Source organism: Scyliorhinus torazame, chromosome 4 (assembly GCF_047496885.1).
Source record: "Scyliorhinus torazame isolate Kashiwa2021f chromosome 4, sScyTor2.1, whole genome shotgun sequence".
NCBI classification, from domain to species: Eukaryota; Metazoa; Chordata; class Chondrichthyes; order Carcharhiniformes; family Scyliorhinidae; genus Scyliorhinus; species Scyliorhinus torazame.
The window spans coordinates 57,400,267-57,422,745 of NC_092710.1; the positions used below are offsets into that span (position 1 = coordinate 57,400,267).

The following is a 22,479-nucleotide window of genomic DNA, read 5'->3' on the forward strand; positions in this document are numbered from 1 at the left end:
TATCGGGTGCACCATCAGTATTGTAATTGTTTATCGGGTGCTCCCTCAGTGTTGTAACTGGTTATCGGGCGCGCCGTCAGTGTTGGAATTGGTTATCGGGTGCTCTCTCAGTGTTGTAATTGGTTATCGGGTGCTCCATCAGCGTTGTAATTGTTTATCGGGTGCTCGCTCAGTGTTGTAATTGGGTTATCGTTTGCTCCCCGAGCGTTGTAATTGGTTTTCGGGTGCTCCCTCAGTTTGTTATTGACTATCGGGTGCTCCGTCAATGTTGTAATTGGTTATCGGGTGCTCCGTCAATGTTGTAATTGGTTATCGGGTGCTCCGTCAGTGTTGTAATTGTTTATCGGGTGCTCCGTCAGTGTTGTAATTGTTTATCGGGTGCTCCGTCAGTGTTGTAATTGATTATCGGGTGCTCCGCCAGTGTTGTAATTGGTTATCGGGTGCTCTCTCAGTGTTGTAATTTGTAATCGGGTGCTCCATCAGTGTTGTAACTGGTTATCGGGTGCTCTCTCAGTGTTGTAATTGGTTATCGGTGCTCCGTCAGTGTTGTAATTGTTTATCGGGTGCTCCGTCAGTGTTGTAATTGTTTATCGGGTGCTCCCTCAGTGTTGTAACTGGTTATTGGGTGCTCCGTCAGTGTTGTAAATGTTTATCGGGTGCTCCCTCAGTGTTGTAACTGGTTATCGGGTTCTCCCTCAGTGTTGTAACTGGTTATCGGGTGCTCCGTCAGTGTTGTAAATGTTTATCCGGTGCTCCCTCAGTGTTGTAACTGGTTATCGGGTTCTCCCTCAGTGTTGTAATTGGGTATCGGGTGCTCCGTCAGTGTTGTAATTGGGTATCCGGTTTCCCTCAGTGTTGTAATTGACTATCGGGTGCTCAGTCAGTGTTGTAATTGGTTGCTCCCCGAGCGTTGTAATTGGTTTTCGGGTGCTCCCTCAGTGTTGTAATTGACTATCGGGTGCTCCGTCAGTGTTGTAATTGGGTGCTCCCCGAGCGTTGTAATTGGTTTTCGGGTGCTCCGTCAGTGTTGTAATTGGGTATCGGGTGCTCCCTCAGTGTTGTAATTGTTTATCGGGTGCTCCGTCAGTGTTGTAATAGTTTATCGGGTGCTCCGTCAGTGTTGTAATTGGGTGTCGGGTGCTCCGTCAGTGTTGTAATAGTTTATCGGGTGCTCCGTCAGTGATGTAATTGGTTATCGGGTGCACCCTCAGTGTTGTAATTGGTTATCGGGTGCTCCCTCAGTTTTGTAATTGGTTATCGGGTGCTCCGTCAGTGTTGTAATTGGTTATTGGGCGCTCCGTCAGTGTTGTAATTGGTTATCGGGTGCACCCTCAGTGTTGTAATTGGCTATCGGGTGCTCCCTCAGTTTTGTAATTGGTTATCGGGTGCTCCGTCAGTATTGTAATTGGTTATCGGGTGCTCCCTCAGTGTTGTAATTGTTTATCGGGTGCTCCCTCAGTGTTGTAATTGTTTATCGGGTGCTCCACCAGTGTTGTAATTGTTGATCGGGTGCTCCGTCAGTGTTGTAATTGTTTATCGGGTGCTCTCTCAGTGTTGTAATTGTTTATCGGGTGCTCCATCAGTGTTGTAGTTGTTTATCGGGTGCTCCCTCAGTGTTGTAATTGTTTATCGGGTGCTCCACCAGTGTTGTAATTGTTTATCGGGTGCTCCGTCAGTGTTGTAATTGTTTATCAGGTGCTCTCTCAGTGTTGTAATTGTTTATCGGGTGCTCCCTCAGTGTTGTAATTGTTTATCGGGTGCTCCGTCAGTGTTGTAATTGGGTATCGGGTGCACCATCAGTATTGTAATTGTTTATCGGGTGCTCCCTCAGTGTTGTAACTGGTTATCGGGTGCTCCATCAGTGTTGTAACTGGTTATCGGGTGCTCTCTCAGTGTTGTAATTGTTTATCGGGTGCTCCCTCAGTGTTGTAATTGTTTATCGGGTGCTCCGTCAGTGTTGTAATTGGGTATCGGGTGCACCATCAGTATTGTAATTGTTTATCGGGTGCTCCCTCAGTGTTGTAACTGGTTATCGGGTGCACCATCAGTATTGTAATTGTTTATCGGGTGCTCCCTCAGTGTTGTAACTGGTTATCGGGCGCGCCGTCAGTGTTGGAATTGGTTATCGGGTGCTCTCTCAGTGTTGTAATTGGTTATCGGGTGCTCCATCAGCGTTGTAATTGTTTATCGGGTGCTCGCTCAGTGTTGTAATTGGGTTATCGTTTGCTCCCCGAGCGTTGTAATTGGTTTTCGGGTGCTCCCTCAGTTTGTTATTGACTATCGGGTGCTCCGTCAATGTTGTAATTGGTTATCGGGTGCTCCGTCAATGTTGTAATTGGTTATCGGGTGCTCCGTCAGTGTTGTAATTGTTTATCGGGTGCTCCGTCAGTGTTGTAATTGTTTATCGGGTGCTCCGTCAGTGTTGTAATAGTTTATCGGGTGCTCCGTCAGTGTTGTAATTGGGTGTCGGGTGCTCCGTCAGTGTTGTAATAGTTTATCGGGTGCTCCGTCAGTGATGTAATTGGTTATCGGGTGCACCCTCAGTGTTGTAATTGGTTATCGGGTGCTCCCTCAGTTTTGTAATTGGTTATCGGGTGCTCCGTCAGTGTTGTAATTGGTTATTGGGCGCTCCGTCAGTGTTGTAATTGGTTATCGGGTGCACCCTCAGTGTTGTAATTGGCTATCGGGTGCTCCCTCAGTTTTGTAATTGGTTATCGGGTGCTCCGTCAGTATTGTAATTGGTTATCGGGTGCTCCCTCAGTGTTGTAATTGTTTATCGGGTGCTCCCTCAGTGTTGTAATTGTTTATCGGGTGCTCCACCAGTGTTGTAATTGACTATCGGGTGCTCCGTCAGTGTTGTAATTGGGTGCTCCCCGAGCGTTGTAATTGGTTTTCGGGTGCTCCGTCAGTGTTGTAATTGGGTATCGGGTGCTCCCTCAGTGTTGTAATTGTTTATCGGGTGCTCCGTCAGTGTTGCAATTGGGTATCGGGTGCTCCGTCAGTGTTGTAATTGGGTATCGGGTGCTCCGTCAGTGTTGTAATAGTTTATCGGGTGCTCCGTCAGTGATGTAATTGGGTATCGGGTGCTCCCTCAGTGTTGTAATTGGGTATCAGGTGCTCCGTCAGTGTTGTAATTGTTTATCGGGTGCTCCCTCAGTGTTGTAATTGTTTATCGGGTGCTCCGTCAGTGTTGTAATTGTTTATCAGGTGCTCTCTCAGTGTTGTAATTGATTATCGGGTGCTCCGTCAGTGTTGTAATTGGTTATCGGGTGCTCTCTCAGTGTTGTAATTTGTAATCGGGTGCTCCATCAGTGTTGTAACTGGTTATCGGGTGCTCTCAGTGTTGTAATTGGTTATCGGGTGCTCCGTCAGTGTTGTAATTGTTTATTGGGTGCTCCGTCAGTGTTGTAATTGTTTATCGGGTGCTCCCTCAGTGTTGTAACTGGTTATTGGGTGCTCCGTCAGTGTTGTAAATGTTTATCGGGTGCTCCCTCAGTGTTGTAACTGGTTATCGGGTTCTCCCTCAGTGTTGTAACTGGTTATCGGGTGCTCCGTCAGTGTTGTAATTGGTTGCTCCCCGAGCGTTGTAATTGGTTTTCAGGTGCTCCCTCAGTGTTGTAATTGACTATCGGGTGCTCCGTCAGTGTTGTAATTGGTTGCTCCCCGAGCGTTGTAATTGGTTTTCAGGTGCTCCCTCAGTGTTGTAATTGACTATCGGGTGCTCCGTCAGTGTTGTAATTGGGTATCGGGTGCTCCGTCAGTGTTGTAATTGCAAAGCAGTGGGGCTGAAAGGGTCGCAGTCCTCAGCAACGGCAGGGAGCTGGATTGACACGATAGGTACAGCTGCTTCAGGAGGGACAGAGGTGCAGGAAAGTGGAGTTGCCTTTTTGATTAAGAGGAACGCCACGGCAGTAGTCAAGAGATGAAATAACCGAGGAATCATCCAGCAATGTTTTGTGGGTGGAACTAAGGATGGGATGGTGACCTCATTGGGATTGTACCCAAATAGTCAACAGGAATTAGAAGATGAAATGTGCAGGGAGATTGGGAAAACTTGCAGGAGTAATGGGGTGGTCACACTGGGGGATTTTAATTTTCATAATATAGTCTCGGTCAAGGTTGGGGGTGAGGGAAAGAGTGAGTGTGCAAGAGGGTAGGGGGAGTCTGAGGGGGAGAGGGCGGGAGGAGTCTGAGGGGGAGTGGGTGGGAGGAGCCTGAGGGGGAGAGGGTGGGGGGGAGAAAGAGGGGAAGAGGGTGGGGGGGGGGGGGGGGAGTCTGAGGGGGAGAGGGTGGGGGGAGACAGAGGGGGAGAGGGTGGGGGGAGAGGGTGGGGGGAGACAGAGGGGAGAGGGTGGGGGGAGACAGAGGGGGAGAGGGTGGGGGAGACAGAGGGGGAGAGGGTGGGGAGACAGAGGGGGAGACAGAGGGTGGGTGGGAGACAGAGGGGAGAGGGTGGGTGGGAGACAGAGGGGGAGAGGGTGGGGGAGACAAAGGGGGAGAGGGTGGGGGGAGACAAAGGGGGAGAGGGTGGGGGGAGACAAAGGGGGAGAGGAAGACAGAGGGTGGGGGGAGACAGAGGGGGAGAGGGTGGGGGGAGACAGAGGGGGAGAGGGTGGGGGGAGACAGAGGGGGAGAGGGTGGGGGGAGACAGAGGGGCAGATGTGGGAGGCGGGGAGAGACAGAGTCTAAACACCAGTCCTGGAGTGAGCAGGGAGAGTGGGGGAGGGGAAAGTGTCAGATATTTATCAGGATTTGTTGGAGGCGAAGGAAGACAGAGGGGAAGAGGGTGGGGGGGGGGGGGAGACAGAGGGGGAGAGGGTGGGGGAGACAGAGGGGCAGATGTGGGAGGCGGGGGAAGAGACAGAGACTAAACACCAGTCCTGGAGTGAGCATGGAGAGTGGGGGAAGGGAAAGTGTCAGATATTTATCAGGATTAGTTGGAGGTGGAGGAACTGAAGGGCAAGTGGGAGGAGTTAGGTGGAGAGTTAGAGGCGGGTCTGCGGGCAGACACCCTAAGCAGGGTTAATTCCTCCTCACCATGTGCCAGGCTCAGCCTAATCCAGTTTAAAGTGGTACACCGGGCACACATGGCAGCGGCGAGGATGAGCAAGTTTTTTGGGTAGAAGACAGATGTGCGAGGTGTGCGGGAAGCCCAGCAAACCACGTCCACATGTTTTGGGCATGTCCGAAGCTCAGAGGGTTTTGCTGAAGCAATGTCCAGGGTGCTAGACACGTGGGTGGTGACGAATGCGGAGGCAGCGATCTTTGGAGTGTCAGAAGACCCGGGAGTTCAGGGAGTGAAGGAGGCCGACGTTCTGGCCTTTGCCTCCCTGGTAGGCCGTAGATGGATCCTTTTAACGTGGAGGGACTCGGATCTCCCCCGAGTGTGGAGACTTGGCTCAGTGACATGGCTGGGTTTCTCCAGCTGGAGAAAATAAAGTTTGCCTTGAGGGGGTCAATGCTGGGGTTCTCTCGGAGGAGGCAGCCGTTCGTCGAGTTTCTCGGGGAAAATTAATGTCAGCAGAAGCAGCATTGTGAAGAGGGGGAGGAGAGGTGCAATATGGTTAAGGGATGTACAGAAGGGGTTGGGTGGGAAATGTCTAGTCTACCATGTTGATGGTTATGTTATAATTGCTTTTGTTATTGTTATAAAAATTATGCAAGTACTTCAATATAATGTTTTTTAAAACAACTAAATTGTAGCATCGTCTGGCCGTGTTTATAAAATGGGTTTTATAAAACAGGTTGAGGGCAGTCCCAGAATGTTGCTGTGCCTTTATTATTTCAATAACGCTTGGCTTTAATCAATTTCCAGCTTTCTCTTTCTCTCCCCGAGGAGAGTTGATTTTGAAGCTTGGACGACGCAAAGAGAATCTTTCCTCGGCGAGGATTTCCTCAGACAGGAGTTCTAACCTGAGAGAAACAGAATAAATGTCAATGTGTGTTTGTCCGGCATTATTGGGGTTTCATTATTCTAATCGGCACTCAAGCGTTGGGCTCGATTTGTTTTTTTGGGAGGTGTGGGCTGGAGTCAGTGTCTCTGCGGGTGAGTGGGGGGGGGGGGAGAAGAGGCAGGAGTCAGTGTCTCTGGGGGGAGTGGGAGACCGGTGACATTTGCACACCGAGGGTTGGGTGAGTTATTCCAGTGAACAAGATGTCGTGTGGGAGCTGGAGGGAACGCAGCCTCAGGAGGTGATTAAGGAGGTGGAGGTTGGGAGCAGGAGGGAACGCAGCCTCAGGTGATTAAGGAGGTAGAGTGTGGGAGCAGGAGGGAACGCATCCTCAGGAGGGGATTAAGGAGGTGGAGAGTGGGAGCAGGAGGGAATGCAGCCTCAGGAGAGGATTAAGGAGGTGGAGTGTGGGAGCAGGAGGGAACGCAGCCTCAGGAGGGGATTAAGGAGGTGGAGGTTGGGAGCAGGAGGGAACGCAGCCTCAGGTGATTAAGGAGGTGGAGTGTGGGAGCAGGAGGGAACGCAGCCGCAGGAGGGGATTAAGGAGGTGGAGAGTGGGAGCAGGAGGGAACGCAGCCTCAGGAGGGGATTAAGGAGGTGGAGTGTGGGAGCAGGAGGGAACGCAGCCTCAGGAGGGGATTAAGGAGGTGGAGTGTGGGAGCAGGAGGGAACGCAGCCTCAGGAGGGGATTAAGGAGGTGGAGTGTGGGAGCAGGAGGGAACGCAGGAGGGATCTGGTGTGTTTAATAAATTAAATAGTGGATTTGCACCTTCATTTCATTTGAACTCTCCCCGTGTTGGTCAGGGTTTTGTAAGGGGGGCCCAACCCCCCCCCCCAACCCAACCCCACCCCCCCAACCCAACCCCACCCCCCCCCCCAACCCAACCCCCCCCCCAACCCAACCCCCCCCCCCCAACCCAACCCATCCAACCCCCCCCCCCCCCCCCCAACCCATCCAACCCCCCCCCCACCCCACCCAGCTCTGTATCCACATTGGCAATAAAATGTGTAAACAACCAACCTGACCTGAGGATTGTTTTTTTTCCCAGGGGGATTATATTTGGGGGGAAAATATTTGGAGGGGGGGGAATAATTGCAGGAAAACGTTTTTGGGTTGTAAAAAAATTTGAGGGGGGGTGGGAATAGTTGGCGGGGGGGGGCAAAAACAGTGGGGGGGGGGAACAGTTGGGGGGGGGGGGAACAGTTGGGGGGGGGGGGAACAGTTGGGGGGGGGGGAACAGTTGGGGGGGGGGGAACAGTTGGGGGGGGGGGAACAGTTGGGGGGGGGGGGAACAGTTGGGGGGGGGGGGAACAGTTGGGGGGGGGGGAACAGTTGGGGGGGGGGGAACAGTTGGGGGGGGGGGAACAGTTGGGGGGGGGGGAACAGTTGGGGGGGGGGAACAGTTGGGGGGGGGGGAACAGTTGGGGGGGGGGGAACAGTTGGGGGGGGGGAACAGTTGGGGGGGGGGAACAGTTGGGGGGGGGGAACAGTTGGGGGGGGGGGGAAACCAGTTGGGGGGGGGGAAACCAGTTGGGGGGGGGGGGAAACCAGTTGGGGGGGGGGGGAAACCAGTTGGGGGGGGGGGGAAACCAGTTGGGGGGGGGGGGAAACCAGTTGGGGGGGGGGGGAAACCAGTTGGGGGGGGGGGGAAACCAGTTGGGGGGGGGGGGGGAAACCAGTTGGGGGGGGGGGGAAACCAGTTGGGGGGGGGGGGGAAACCAGTTGGGGGGGGGGGGGAAACCAGTTGGGGGGGGGGGGAAACCAGTTGGGGGGGGGGGGAAACCAGTTGGGGGGGGGGGGGAAACCAGTTGGGGGGGGGGGGGAAACCAGTTGGGGGGGGGGGGGAAACCAGTTGGGGGGGGGGGGGAAACCAGTTGGGGGGGGGGGGAAACCAGTTGGGGGGGGGGGGAAACCAGTTGGGGGGGGGGGGGAAACCAGTTGGGGGGGGGGGGAAACCAGTTGGGGGGGGGGGGAAACCAGTTGGGGGGGGGGGGAAACCAGTTGGGGGGGGGGGAAACCAGTTGGGGGGGGGGGGAAACCAGTTGGGGGGGGGGGGGAAACCAGTTGGGGGGGGGGGAAACCAGTTGGGGGGGGGGGGAAACCAGTTGGGGGGGGGGGAAACCAGTTGGGGGGGGGGGAAACCAGTTGGGGGGGGGGGGGAAACCAGTTGGGGGGGGGGGGAAAACCAGTTGGGGGGGGGGAAAACCAGTTGGGGGGGGGGGGAAAACCAGTTGGGGGGGGGGGGGGAAACCAGTTGGGGGGGGGGGGAAACCAGTTGGGGGGGGGGGAAACCAGTTGGGGGGGGGGAAACCAGTTGGGGGGGGGGAAAACCAGTTGGGGGGGGGGGAAAACCAGTTGGGGGGGGGGGGGGGAAACCAGTTGGGGGGGGGGGGGGGGAAACCAGTTGGGGGGGGGGGGGGGAAAACCAGTTGGGGGGGGGGGGGGAAAACCAGTTGGGGGGGGGGGGGAAACCAGTTGGGGGGGGGGGGGGAAAACCAGTTGGGGGGGGGGGGGGAAAACCAGTTGGGGGGGGGGGGGGAAAACCAGTTGGGGGGGGGGGGGGAAAACCAGTTGGGGGGGGGGGGGGGAAACCAGTTGGGGGGGGGGGGGGAAACCAGTTGGGGGGGGGGGAAACCAGTTGGGGGGGGGGAAACCAGTTGGGGGGGGGGGAAACCAGTTGGGGGGGGGGGAAACCAGTTGGGGGGGGGGGAAACCAGTTGGGGGGGGGGGAAACCAGTTGGGGGGGGGGGAAACCAGTTGGGGGGGGGGAAACCAGTTGGGGGGGGGGGAAACCAGTTGGGGGGGGGGGGAAACAGTTGGGGGGGGGGGGAAACAGTTGGGGGGGGGGGAAACAGTTGGGGGGGGGGGAAACAGTTGGGGGGGGGGAAACAGTTGGGGGGGGGAAACAGTTGGGGGGGGAAACAGTTGGGGGGGGGAAACAGTTGGGGGGGGGAAACAGTTGGGGGGGGGAAACAGTTGGGGGGGGGGAAACAGTTGGGGGGGGGAAACAGTTGGGGGGGGGAAACAGTTGGGGGGGGGAAACAGTTGGGGGGGGGAAACAGTTGGGGGGGGGAAACAGTTGGGGGGGGGAAACAGTTGGGGGGGGGGGAAACAGTTGGGGGGGGGGGAAACCAGTTGGGGGGGGGGAAACCAGTTGGGGGGGGGGAAAACCAGTTGGGGGGGGGGGAAAACCAGTTGGGGGGGGGGGGGGGAAACCAGTTGGGGGGGGGGGGGGGAAACCAGTTGGGGGGGGGGGGGGGGAAACCAGTTGGGGGGGGGGGGGGAAAACCAGTTGGGGGGGGGGGGGGAAACCAGTTGGGGGGGGGGGGGGAAAACCAGTTGGGGGGGGGGGGGAAAACCAGTTGGGGGGGGGGGGGGAAAACCAGTTGGGGGGGGGGGGGGAAAACCAGTTGGGGGGGGGGGGGGGGAAACCAGTTGGGGGGGGGGGGAAACCAGTTGGGGGGGGGGGAAACCAGTTGGGGGGGGGGGAAACCAGTTGGGGGGGGGGGAAACCAGTTGGGGGGGGGGGAAACCAGTTGGGGGGGGGGGAAACCAGTTGGGGGGGGGGAAACCAGTTGGGGGGGGGGGAAACCAGTTGGGGGGGGGGGGAAACAGTTGGGGGGGGGGGGAAACAGTTGGGGGGGGGGAAACAGTTGGGGGGGGGGAAACAGTTGGGGGGGGGAAACAGTTGGGGGGGGAAACAGTTGGGGGGGGGAAACAGTTGGGGGGGGGAAACAGTTGGGGGGGGGGAAACAGTTGGGGGGGGGAAACAGTTGGGGGGGGGAAACAGTTGGGGGGGGGAAACAGTTGGGGGGGGGAAACAGTTGGGGGGGGGAAACAGTTGGGGGGGGGGAAACAGTTGGGGGGGGGGGCAGAACCCAGCCGGGGGGGGGGGGCAGAACCCAGCCGGGGGGGGGGCAGAACCCAGCCGGGGGGGGGGGGGCAGAACCCAGCCGGGGGGGGGGGGCAGAACCCAGCCGGGGGGGGGGGGGGGCAGAACCCAGCCGGGGGGGGGGGGCAGAACAAAAACGAAAGGATGGAGGCAAGACAGAGAAAGAAAAGAGAGAGGGACAGACACACAGAGAGGGACAGACACACAGAGAGGGACAGACACACAGAGAGGGACAGACACACAGAGAGGGACAGACACACAGAGAGGGACAGACACACAGAGAGGGACAGACACACAGAGAGGGACAGAGGCACAGAGAGGGACAGGCACAGAGAGGGACAGGCACAGAGAGGGACAGGCACAGAGAGGGACAGACACAGAGAGGGACAGACACAGAGAGGGACAGACACAGAGAGGGACAGACACAGAGAGGGACAGACACAGAGAGAATGACAGACACAGAGAGAATGACAGACACAGAGAGGGACAGACACAGAGAGGGACAGACACAGAGAGGGACAGACACAGAGAGAATGACAGAGAAAGGACAGAAAGAGAGAGAAAGGACAGAAAGAGAGAGAAAGGACAGAGAGACAGAGAAAGACAGAGAGAAAGAAGGACAGAAAGACAGAGAGAGAGAGAAGGACAGAGAAGGAAGGACAGAGAAGGAAGGACAGAGAAGGAAGGACAGAGAGAGAGACAGAGAGAGAGACAGAGAGAGAGACAGAGAGAGAGACAGAGAGAGAGACAGAGAGAGAGACAGAGAGAGAGACAGAGAGAGAGACAGAGAGAGAGACAGAGAGAGAGACAGAGAGAGAGACAGAGAGAGAGACAGAGAGAGAGACAGAGAGAGAGACAGAGAGAGAGACAGAGAAAGAGAAAGATAGACAGAGAAGGACAGAAAGAGAGAGAGAAGGACAGAGAGAAAGAGAGAGATAGAGTGAAAGACAGAGAGAGAAAGAAGGACAGAGAGAAAGACAGAGAGAGAAAGAAGGACAGAGAGAGAAAGGACAGAGAGAAGACAGAGAGAAAGAAGGACAGAGAGAAGACAGAGAGAAAGAAGGACAGAGAGAAAGAAGGACAGAGAGAAGACAGAGAGAAAGAAGGACAGAGAGAGAGAGAGAGAGACAGAGAAAGACAGAGACAAAGAAGGACAGAGACAAAGGTCAGAGAGAAAGAAAGTCAGAGAGAAAGAGAAGGACAGAGAGAAAGATAGCGAGAGAAAGAAGGACAGAGAGTCAGAGAGAGAAAGAAGGACAGAGAAAGACAGAAAGAGAGAGAGAGAAAGACACAGAGAGAGAGAGATGGAGACAGTGAGAAAGTCAACGTGGAGAAAAGCTAGATCATACATCGTTATGGAATGAAAGACAGAGATTGAGATAGGGAAAAGACAGGGAGAGAGAGATTGGGTGGAATGCAGTAAGAAAGAGAGAGAGAGAGAGAGTGGATTGAAAAGAGACAGAGTCAGTAGCAGAATGAGGCAGGAATCAAAGAGACAGAAATTGGAGTTTCATACTCACCGTTCCACATATCTCCAGGGCTTGATTCACCCTCAGCTCAGCCTCGGTGTTGGGGAGAGAGATCCCAGGTCAGAATTGTACTGTGGGGTGTAACATATCAGAGCTGCGACTCCATGCTCACACACACACATTCACACACAGAGCTCAGACACTTATACTTACATGGTCCACATGGTAAAGAGAGAGAAGATGGATCCCTACTCTTTAAATACCCCCAATGAGTCACAAAAAGAATCCCCACCTCCCCACTAATGATACCCAACCAGCTCACGGTTATCCTCACCTGAACACACCTCCTCCAGGTCTGGGCCAGACCAAGAGAAACCTCAGAGATTGGGGGGGTGGCTTGTCGACCCCTGCTCGATGGATTATCCCAGGGCTGTGTCTCTCTCTCTCTCTTGCCCCAATCCACACCTCGGCCACAACGCAGATCCCAATGAACACCATCTACAACTGGCCATTGCAGCTTGATCATCTCCGACTACAGAAGGTAGAGCCACTCCTGATTTGCTGCTTTATGTTAAGTTTCCACAGACATACATTTCTTCCAAACATTCTTGCTGCTTTTACAGTGGGAGCTCACGCTTAGAAACTGACCTCTTTGTTTAACGTGCCTGTGTGTGTGTGTCCCTGTGTGTGTGTTTGTGTCCCTGTGTCTGTGTGTGTGTGAGTCTGTGTCTGTGTGTGTCCCTGTGTGTGTGTTTGTGTCCCTGTGTCTGTGTGTGTGTGAGTCTGTGTCTGTGTGTGTCCCTGTGTGTGTGTGTGTGTTTGTGTCCCTGTGTGTGTGTGTGTGTGTGAGTCTGTGTCTGTGTGTGTCCCTGTGTGTGTGTGTGTGCCTGTGTGTGTGTGTCCCTGTGCCTGTGTGTGTGTGTGTCCCTGTGCCTGTGTGTGTCTCTTCGTGTCTGCCTGGACATTCACATTTAGGCAGTCGCTACAGTTTAGAGCTGGAAAACGTGACACATTTCAGAATCTTAGCACTCGCTGAGCAACGGGGAGAGATCTGATGCTGCAAATGTGCCTTTGACAAGTAGCCTCAGAGAGATACAGGAGGCTCAGCTCTCTGTAACCTGTACCTCACACACACTCAGCTCCTGTGTCACAGGCATTCCAGGCCCAGCTCTCTGTAAACTGTACCCCACACACACACTCAGCTACACAACAACTCCTGTGTCACAGGCATTCCAGGCTCAGCTCTCTGTAAACTGTACCCCACACACACTCAGCTACACAACAGGTCCTGTGTCACTCGCAATCCAGGTGACTCATTTGAAAAATTTAAATGAAAATCGCTTATTGTCACAAGTAGGCTTCAAATGACGTTACTGTGAAAAGCCCGTTTGGGGATGCAGGTACGGGAATTGAACCGTGCTGCTGGCCTGCCTTGGTCTGCATTCAAAGCCAGCGATTTAGCCCTGAAATCTGTGAGGCTTTATTCCATGACGATCACATTACCCCAAAAGTTGACTCCCATGTGAATACAGTGTGTGTGGCACTGCAAGGGACTCCAATACACTGACCCATTGGTTACGTTAACAATCTTCATTTACTACCCAACATTCTCCCATGTGTGTTGTGTGACACACATCATACTGACAGCTCTCCATCCACAGCAACTTGCAGCCACCTCCCGGAGACTTTGGCAGCGAGTGAACGAGTGTCAGCTCCACTCAGCTTCGGGTGTCTTTGGAGTTTAATTTGAAAATTTTATATCCCTCACTTCCCTGCCTCCCAGACTGTGTGCTGACAGCTCGGATATGTGTGGACCCCTGTCACTGTAGCAAAGTCACTCTGCTGGACTCCCCCTGTGGGAGAGTCATCCTCACTCATTTCCATTTAAACATGCTGCTGCGAACATAACTCAGCAGAAACAGAGTCTTCAGCCCTCTGCTCAGGAGCTGGGCTAGTCACACACAGCCTCAATATACTCAACAGACACAGCAGCAGGAGACAGGACTCTAACCTGCTTTTTATTGTAAGAAGTCTTACAACACCTCTTCATTCACCTGAGGAAGGAGCAGTGCTCCGAAAGCTAGTGAATCAAAACAAACCTGTTGGACTTTAACCTGGTGTTGTTAGACTTCTCACTGAGCCCAGGCCAGTCCAAAACCGGCATCTCCACATCATGGCTGCTTTTTATTATTCATTTCTCCACTGGTTGCAGGCCCCTCTGTTTGGGACAGGGACAGCATTTTATAATCCATCCCTATTTGCTGCTGGCTATGGTTAGAATATCACACACACTCACAGATCTTCAACGACACAGTCACACAAACATATTCACACACACAGCCACACACACACACACAAACATATGCTCACGTGCACTGACATGCTGGCCAGACACATACATATTCACACACACACACACACACACACAGCCACACACAAACACTCACATACACATACATATGCTCACGTGCCCTGACATGCTGGCCAGACACATACATATTCACACACACAAGCAGTCCTATCCTCACATACGCAGATGGACACAAGCTCTCACACACACACTTACACACACTCACATAAATCTTCACACACAAGCTCTCACACACAGACTCACACACTCACACTCACACACGCTCACGTACCTTACCCACATTTGCTGATTACTATTACATTAAAGCTGACTTTAACTTGAATCAATTTCTTCCAAAAGTTCTGATTGCTTTTACAAATGGAGCTGACCTTTGCAAGCTGACCTATTTGTTGTGTGTGGGGGTGAGAGTGTGTCTGGGTTACATGTTTCGTCTGTCCACAGACATTACCGGCAGGAACCTTTACACATTTCAGAATCATAAACAACTCGGTGGCAAGAGATTCAGAAGATCAAATGCTGCATTTTTCTGCCTCTGACAAGCAGCTCTGCAGAGGCAGAGAGAGAGAGGCCCTCTGGTGGGGAATGTCTGAATCACACACACACTTTTACCAATCTCCACCTAGTGGGGAATGTCTGAATCACACACACACCGTTACCAATCTCCACCTAGTGGGGAATGTCTGAATCACACACACACCTTTACCAATCTCCACCTAGTGGGGAATGTCTGAATCACACACACACCTTTACCAATCTCCACCTAGTGGGGAATGTCTGAATCACACACACACCTTTACCAATCTCCACCTAGTGGGGAATGTCTGAATCACACACACACCTTTACCAATCTCCACCTAGTGGGGAATGTCTGAATCACACACACACCTTTACCAATCTCCACCTAGTGGGGAATGTCTGAATCACACACACACCTTTACCAATCTCCACCTAGTGGGGAATGTCTGAATCACACACACACCTTTACCAATCTCCACCTAGTGGGGAATGTCTGAATCACACACACACCTTTACCAATTTCCACCTAGTGGGGAATGTCTGAATCACACACACACCTTTACCAATCTCCACCTAGTGGGGAATGTCTGAATCACACACACACCTTTACCAATCTCCACCTAGTGGGGAATGTCTGAATCACACACACACCTTTACCAATCTCCACCTAGTGGGGAATGTCTGAATCACACACACACCTTTACCAATCTCCACCTAGTGGGGAATGTCTGAATCACACACACACCTTTACCAATCTCCACCTAGTGGGGAATATCTGAATCACACACACACCTTTACCAATCTCCACCTAGTGGGGAATGTCTGAATCACACACACACCGTTACCAATCTCCACCTAGTGGGGAATGTCTGAATCACACACACACCTTTACCAATCTCCACCTAGTGGGGAATGTCTGAATCACACACACACCTTTACCAATCTCCACCTAGTGGGGAATGTCTGAATCACACACACACCTTTACCAATCTCCACCTAGTGGGGAATGTCTGAATCACACACACACCTTTACCAATCTCCACCTAGTGGGGAATGTTTCCACAGACATACATTTCTTCCAAACATTAAGGGGGAGTTCATTAAGTGTAATACATAAATTACTGTAGCTGTGGGGTATCTTTGTTTGTAATTGATAAAAATGTTTGCTGTGTGTTTATATAAACGATACTAAGTTCTTAGAATAAAGTTTATTTTGATTAAATTGTCTAGGAAGACTTGAATCATACTTGAAGTGAAGGCTCTTAAGTTAATTCTAGCCAAAATCAACAAAAAGTTATAGGGCAGGTGAACTCCATCATACACTTCGGAGTTTTAAAATCCTGGCCCATAACAGTATTCAGTTAACTTGTGTCCCACTTTCTGAAACTCATTCCTGAGATCTGTTTACCTCCCCTTTCCTGACCCAGTTTTCTAGTGAATTTGCAAAAACAATGGACTGGATTATCCTTTTTTGAGACAAAGTCCTCATGCTGGCGTGAAAACGCCCACCGCTTCCCCGTTTTGCTGGGGCTAGCAGACAGGCAGCGCAGAGCTCGCAGCTCTAGCTGACGATACGGCCCTCAGCACTTTGCTTCCTAGGCTGCGCATGCGCACGGCGGTGGCCTGCAGACGCCGTGTCAGGCTCCATGGCGTACTCAGCCCGCGGATCTGGACCGCCAAAGTAGTGCCCACCTTCGGCCGCTCACGGGCCCCGGACCGCCCGCCCACAGTGTCCCCAGCCCCGAATTAAGCCCCCACCCCTCCCCCTGCCCGCGGATCGGTCCTCCCCCGTCTGTGGCAACCCCGGACTGAGTCCGCAGCTGCCAAGTCGAGTTCACGAATATTGTGAGCACACACAACCCACGCCGTCGGGAACTTGGCCGGTCGGGGACGTAGTGTCGCGGGGCGGGCCTCAGGCAATGGCCTGAGGCCGTGGATAATCGGCCCGGCGTACCCCTAGAGTACACCGCTTTTCAAGGGCCGGAGAATTAAAAAACCGGCTTTGCTCTCGATTTTGGCGCCAAAACGGATTCTCTGCCCCATTGCCGAACGCGATTTCAGCGTCGGAGAGCGGAATATCCAGCCCGGTATCTGAGTTTCCACGGTTTCAGTTACAGACAGGAAAGATTATTGGAGTGATTGCATTTTTCACCATTATAATTGGTAGATTTGCCTGACAGACATATCGACAATGAATATTTGGATTAGTCGGTGGTAATTCCTTGGCCAGCTCTCAGTGTAAAATTCCCTTTCTTCTCTTTAAATAATTTCATGACCAAAATCCTCTTTCCAGCCACCTGAATCGGTTTTATTCCTGAGTAAATCACAAAGCTTGACTGCAGAAAGTAAGGGTGAGAAACAAGTGGATTGTATTGTCAATCAGTAATCTGGTGTCACGTTGGACACTGAAGGACAAAGAAAAAGAAGCACATTAAAATGACTGCAGATTCTCAGTGATTCCTTGCTCTTCTCAAAATATGTTTTTTTTATTTGTGGTTCAGTTTATTACATTTTTTTTACTGACTGAAATAGGAGATGTGAAGAGAATTTTCGGTCCATGCTCACTGGGAAATCCCATCACTGAGCAGAACCTTTCCTTCTCATTCTCAGTGTTTATCTATCACTATGCATCTCATCATTATTCATTATTATCCTTTACAGAAAGTCACTGAGCTGGTGGAGAAGGGAAACCGGGCAGACAGTTCCAAACTTCTCCTAAATCTGGTGATGGAGAAGGGCTCTCGGGCCCGAAGGGTGATGTGGGAATCCTTTGTGAAAATGCGTCATGGGGTCCCAAAGCTGGATAAAATACTAAAAGAAATACAGGAACTTGGTATGGTAAAATCATAGTGAATTCAATTTCTAATTGAAACAGAACAGATTTTACTGCAATATTATACAGATTTGATTTAATGGAAGTTAATTGTTTTAAACAGGTTCTGATCCTTTTGGGTACATGAACATCACAGAAGGTTTACCTGAATTACCCAGTAACCTGAAAGGTGAGATAATGGAAATTTAAAACAACTTTTGAGACTCTGAATGATTTTTTGAGAGGTTGTCAGATTCTGCGAATCAGAAAATCAAACATTAGGAAACCGCGTTGAACATGATTAGAATTTGTCATTGGTCCTCAACTAAGCATTGATTCAAGTTGTGACTTAAATGATATGATTTTTGTCATATTCCATAAGTATTTTAACATTACATTTTTCTCTTAATCCAGCTGCTATCACAATTTCTTTTGATGTCTTATACAGATATGCAGAATTCTTCTACGCTGTGAATCTTAATAGAAACTTTCTACATGGTGCACAGACACTCTAGTTCAGAGTAAAGAGCAGGGCATTGAGCCAGATGTTCAGGGTTTCCTGCACCATGAGATATTATTTGTAAAAAAAAATCAAAATGAAGAACAGGAACATGCCATAAGAAGCCAATCCCAGGGCTTAATCATCATGGCTGAACACTTTTTCCCAAATCTGCCTCCTATTCCCCTATCCTGCCATCCTCCAGGATCATACAACCTTCTGGTAGAGGCAAAAATTAACCACTTGCTGCATGAAAAGATTTCTCTTCCAGTGTCCATTGCTTTTTTTGTCAATTATCTGAAATCAGTAGAAGGCTGTGGAGGCCAAATCACTGAGTGTCTTTAAGACAGAGATAGATAGATCATAGAATCATAGAAGTTTACAGCATGGAAACAGGCCCTTCGGCCCAACCAGTCCATGCCGCCCAGTTTTTACCATTAAGCTAGTCCCAGTTGCCCGCACTTGGCCCATAACCCTCTATACCCATCTTACCCATGTAACCATCTAAATGCTTTTTGAAAGACACAATTGTACCCGCCTCTACTACTACCTCTGGCAGCCCATTCCAGACACTCACTACCCTCTGAGTGAAGAAATTGCCCCTCTGGGCCCTTCTGAATCTCTCCCCTCTCACCTTAAACCTATGCCCTCTAGTTTTAGACTCCCCTACCTTTGGGAAAAGATGTTGACTATCTACCTTATCTATGCCCCTCATTATTTTATAGACCTCTATAAGATCACCCCTAAGCCTCCTACGCTCCAGGGAAAAAAGTCCCAGTCTATCCAGCCTCTCCTTATAATTCAAACCATCAAGTCCCGGCAGCATCCTAGTAAATCTTTTCTGCACTCTTTCTAGTTTAATAATATCCTTATTAGGTTCTTGTTTTTAATCAAGATAGGTTCTTGATTAATAAGGGGATCAGGGGTTATGGGGAGAAGGCAGGAGAATGGGAATTAGAAAAATATCAGCCATGATTGAATGGTGGAGTAGACTTGATGGGCTGAGTGGCCTAATTCTGCTCCTATGTCTTATGGTCTAGTACCCTGTCATTTTTGATCTTTGATCTTTCCCATTAATTTTCCCGCTTGCAAGGAAAACAGTGCCAAATTTTCCAAACTGTCTATGTAACTGAGGTTTCTCATCACGGGGCCATTCTTGTGAATCTTTTTTTACAATCTAGAATGCATTCACGGTTTTATTGTAGTGTGGTGCCTAGGACTGAATGCAAGACTCCAAAACCATTGTTTTATACAAGATTATGATAACTCATGTGCTCTTGCACTCATTACCCCCATGAATAAAGCCTTGGATACTGTTTACTTTCGTTTACTAATCGCTCTCTCCACCTGTCCTGCCATCCTCAATGTCTCATGTACATATGCATACTGACAGTCCATCTGCTCCTGAACCCTCTTTTGAATTTTATCCTTCATTTTACATTGTCTCTCTTTACTCTTTCTACCAAAATGAATCACTAAACACCTCTCTGCATTGAGTTCCATCTGCCATTTTTCTGAGCATTTCACCGACCCGTCAGTACCCCATTGGAGTTTTACACTATTTTCCTCACTGTTCACAAAGCTTCCAAGTTTCGCCTCATCTGTAACTTTTGAAATGGCTTCGAGTGGGAACCCCAGGGAAGCTGCAGATACAGCCACCAATGGTAGAGCAGTGAAAATTGAGAATGTGCGTGAGACCCAAATTGCAGGAATGCAGATTTCTTGGAGAGCTGGAGGAGATAAAGCAGTGGAGTGACGAGGCTGTGTATTTGTAAAGAATAATTAAACTTTTTAAACAGATATGGGATTGTCTGTGGGGCAGGAATTCAATTTAGATCAACAAGCACAGAGGTGGTGGATGAACAGAAGATAAGAACTAGGAGCAGGAGTAGGTGGCCCCTTGAGCCTGCTCCGCTATTCAATAAGATCACGGCTGACCTTTTTGTGGACTCAGCTCCACTCACCCGTGAGCTCACCATAACCCTTTACTGTTCAAAAATCTACCTTTACCTTAAAAACATTTAACGAGGTAGCCTCAACTGCTTTACTGGGCAGGGAATTCCACAGATTCACAACCCTTTGGGTGAAGAAGTTCCTCCTCAACTCAGTCCTAAATCTACTTCCCCTTAATTTGAGGCTATGCCCCCTAGTTCTAATTTCACCCGCCAGTGGAAACAACCTCCCTGCTTCTATCCTATCTATTCCCTTCATAATTTTATGCTTTTATAAGATTCCCCCCTCATTCTTCTAAATTCCAATGAGTATGGTCACAGTTTCTCCTCATAGGCCAATCCTCTCAACTCCGGAATCAACCAAGTGAATCTCCTCTGCACCCACTCCAGTGCCAGTACATCCTTTCTCAAGTAAGGAGACCAAAACTGCACGCACTACTCCAGGTGTGGCCTCACCAGCACCTACTACAGCTGCAACATAACCCCCCCCCCCTGTTTTTAAATTCCATCCCTCTAGCAATGAAGGACAAAACTCCATTTGCCTTCTTAATTATCTGCTGCATCTGCAAACCAACTTTTGCGATTCATGCAGAAGAACACCCAGGTCCCTCTGCACAGCGGCATGCTGTAATATTTTTACCATTTAAATAATAGTCCATTTTGCTGTTACTCCTACCAAAATGGATGACCTCAACATTTACCAACATTGGACTCTATCTGCCAGACCCTTGCCCACTCACTTAAACTATCTGTATCCCTCTGCAGACTTTCAGTGTCCTCTGTACACTTTGCTATATCATTCATCTTGGTGTCATCTGTGAACTTTGATACATTACAATTGGTCTCCAACTCTAGATAATCTATGTAAGATGTAAACAATTGCGGACCCAACACTGATCCCTGAGGCACACCACTAGCCACTGATTGACAAACAGAAAAACACCCATTTATCCCCACTTTCTGCTTTCTGTCAGCTAACCAATCCTCTATCCATGCTCATTCATTACCTTCAACGCCATGCACCTTTATCTTATGCGGCAGCCTTTGTGTGGCACCTTGTTGAATGCCTTCTGGAAATCCAGATACACCACATCCATCGGTTCACTGTTGTCCACCACGCTCGTAATTTCCTCAAAGAATTCCAGTAAATTAGTTAAACATGACCTGACTTTCATTAACCGATGCTGTGTCTACCCAATGAGACAATTTCTATCCAGATGTCTTGCTATTTCTTCCTTGATGATAGAGTCAAGCATTCTCCCCACTACAGAAGGTAAGCTAACCAGCTTACAGTTACCCGCCTTTTGCCCATCTCCTTTTTAAACAGTGGTGTCACATTTGCTGTTTTCCAATCTGCCGGAACCGCCCCAGATTCCAGCAAATTTTGGTAAATTATCACAAGCGTATTTGCAATTTCCCCCGCGGCCTCTTTTGTCACCTGGGATGCATTCCATCAGGGCCCGGAGACTTGTCTACCTTTACCTCCATTAGCTAGCCCAACACTATCTCCTCAGTGATAATGATCGTTTCTAGGTCCTCACCTGTCATAGCCTCCTTGCCATCAATTACTGGCATGTTATTTGTGTCTCCCACTGTGAAGACTGACACCAAATATCTGTTCAATGTCTCGGCCGTTTTCTCATTTCCCATTATTAAATCCGCCTTTGAATCCTCTAAAGGACCAATGTTGATCGTAGCCTCTCTTTTTCGTTTTATATATCTGTACAAACCTTTGCTATCTATTTTTATATTCTGAGCTAGTTTAGTCTCATAATCTGTCTTACTTAACTTTGTAGCTTTTTTTCGTGGCTTTCTGTTGACTTGAAAATTTCCCAATCCTCTAGTTTCCCACTAAACTTTGCCACTTTGTACGCATTTTCTTTCACAATTTGATACCCTCCTTTATTTCCTTAGGTAGCCATGGCTGATTATCCCTTTTCCTGCAGTCCTTCCTTTTCACTGTTAGATACTTTTACTGAGCACTGTGAAAAATCGCTTTGAAAGTCCTCCATTGTTCCTCAATTGTCCCACGATAAAGTCTTTGCTCCCAGTCTATCCTCATCTCATTGTAGTCTTCTTTGTTTAAGCACATGACACTGGTATTGGATTTTACCTTCTCACGCTCCATCTGTACTTTAAATTCAACCATACTGTGATCCGAGAGGATCCCTAACTATGATATCATTAATTATTCCTGTCTCATTACACAGGACCAGATCTAGGATAGCATGCTCCCTCGTAGGTTCCATTACATACTGTTAGAGGAAACTATTGCAGATATATTCCAAGTTACTATAATGGGCCAGGGTTTAGAGAACACCAAAGTGTATCATGGAGTTCACCTGATCCACAACTTTGAATAGATTTTCATTATGTCGAGCACAAGGGCCCACTTTCCAGGTGTTCTGCACCAGAGACCTTAAGTATTTTTAAACAAAACAATGTTTATTCTATGAATCCAGTTCACATTTTATAAACACACAGTAAACAGTTTATCAACGACCAACACAAATAATCCCCACAGATACAATATTCTATAGGTAACCCTTAATAACTTTCTTGACAACATCCATAAGTCAAATACTCTTTTTAACAAAGACATCAGGTTTTAATTCTCTACAGAAAGCAGTTATCACTTTTAAATTATCAAGTGATCTGAAGACATTCTTTAGCATGCAGAGAGAGAGATATCAAAATACATCTTCTTGTTTGAATGCAGCTCCCAACTGAAAACAAAACCAAAAACTCAGCTGCAAAACAGCTTCCAGCTCAAAACGAAAGTAAAAGCCAGCAACACAGCTCAGCTCCACCCACACAATGACATCACTGCAGCGATTTGATAAACACACTTTTCTTAAAGGGACCCTCACATGACAGTTACATACGTACTATCCTGGTTTGACCAATCGACATGTAGATTAAAATTCCCCGTGATAATTGCCATTTTCACATGTAACTGTTATATCTTTGTTTATTGCCTGCCGCAATGCGATATTATTTGGTGACCTATGGACTA

The 22,479-nt window shown here is 50.0% G+C and overlaps 1 protein-coding gene across 4 annotated transcripts in view; it reads left to right on the forward strand.

Moving 5' to 3' along the window:
• Positions 1-22,479, forward strand: part of LOC140410240 (NACHT, LRR and PYD domains-containing protein 3-like) — a 70,465-nt gene that overhangs the window by 12,638 nt on the left and 35,348 nt on the right. For all 4 annotated transcript variants that reach the window (XM_072498204.1, XM_072498202.1, XM_072498203.1 and 1 more), the window contains 2 exons: positions 16,862-17,033; positions 17,137-17,202. In XM_072498204.1, coding sequence (XP_072354305.1) covers positions 16,862-17,033; positions 17,137-17,202 — 238 coding nt within the window. The remainder of the gene's footprint in view (positions 1-16,861; positions 17,034-17,136; positions 17,203-22,479) is intronic.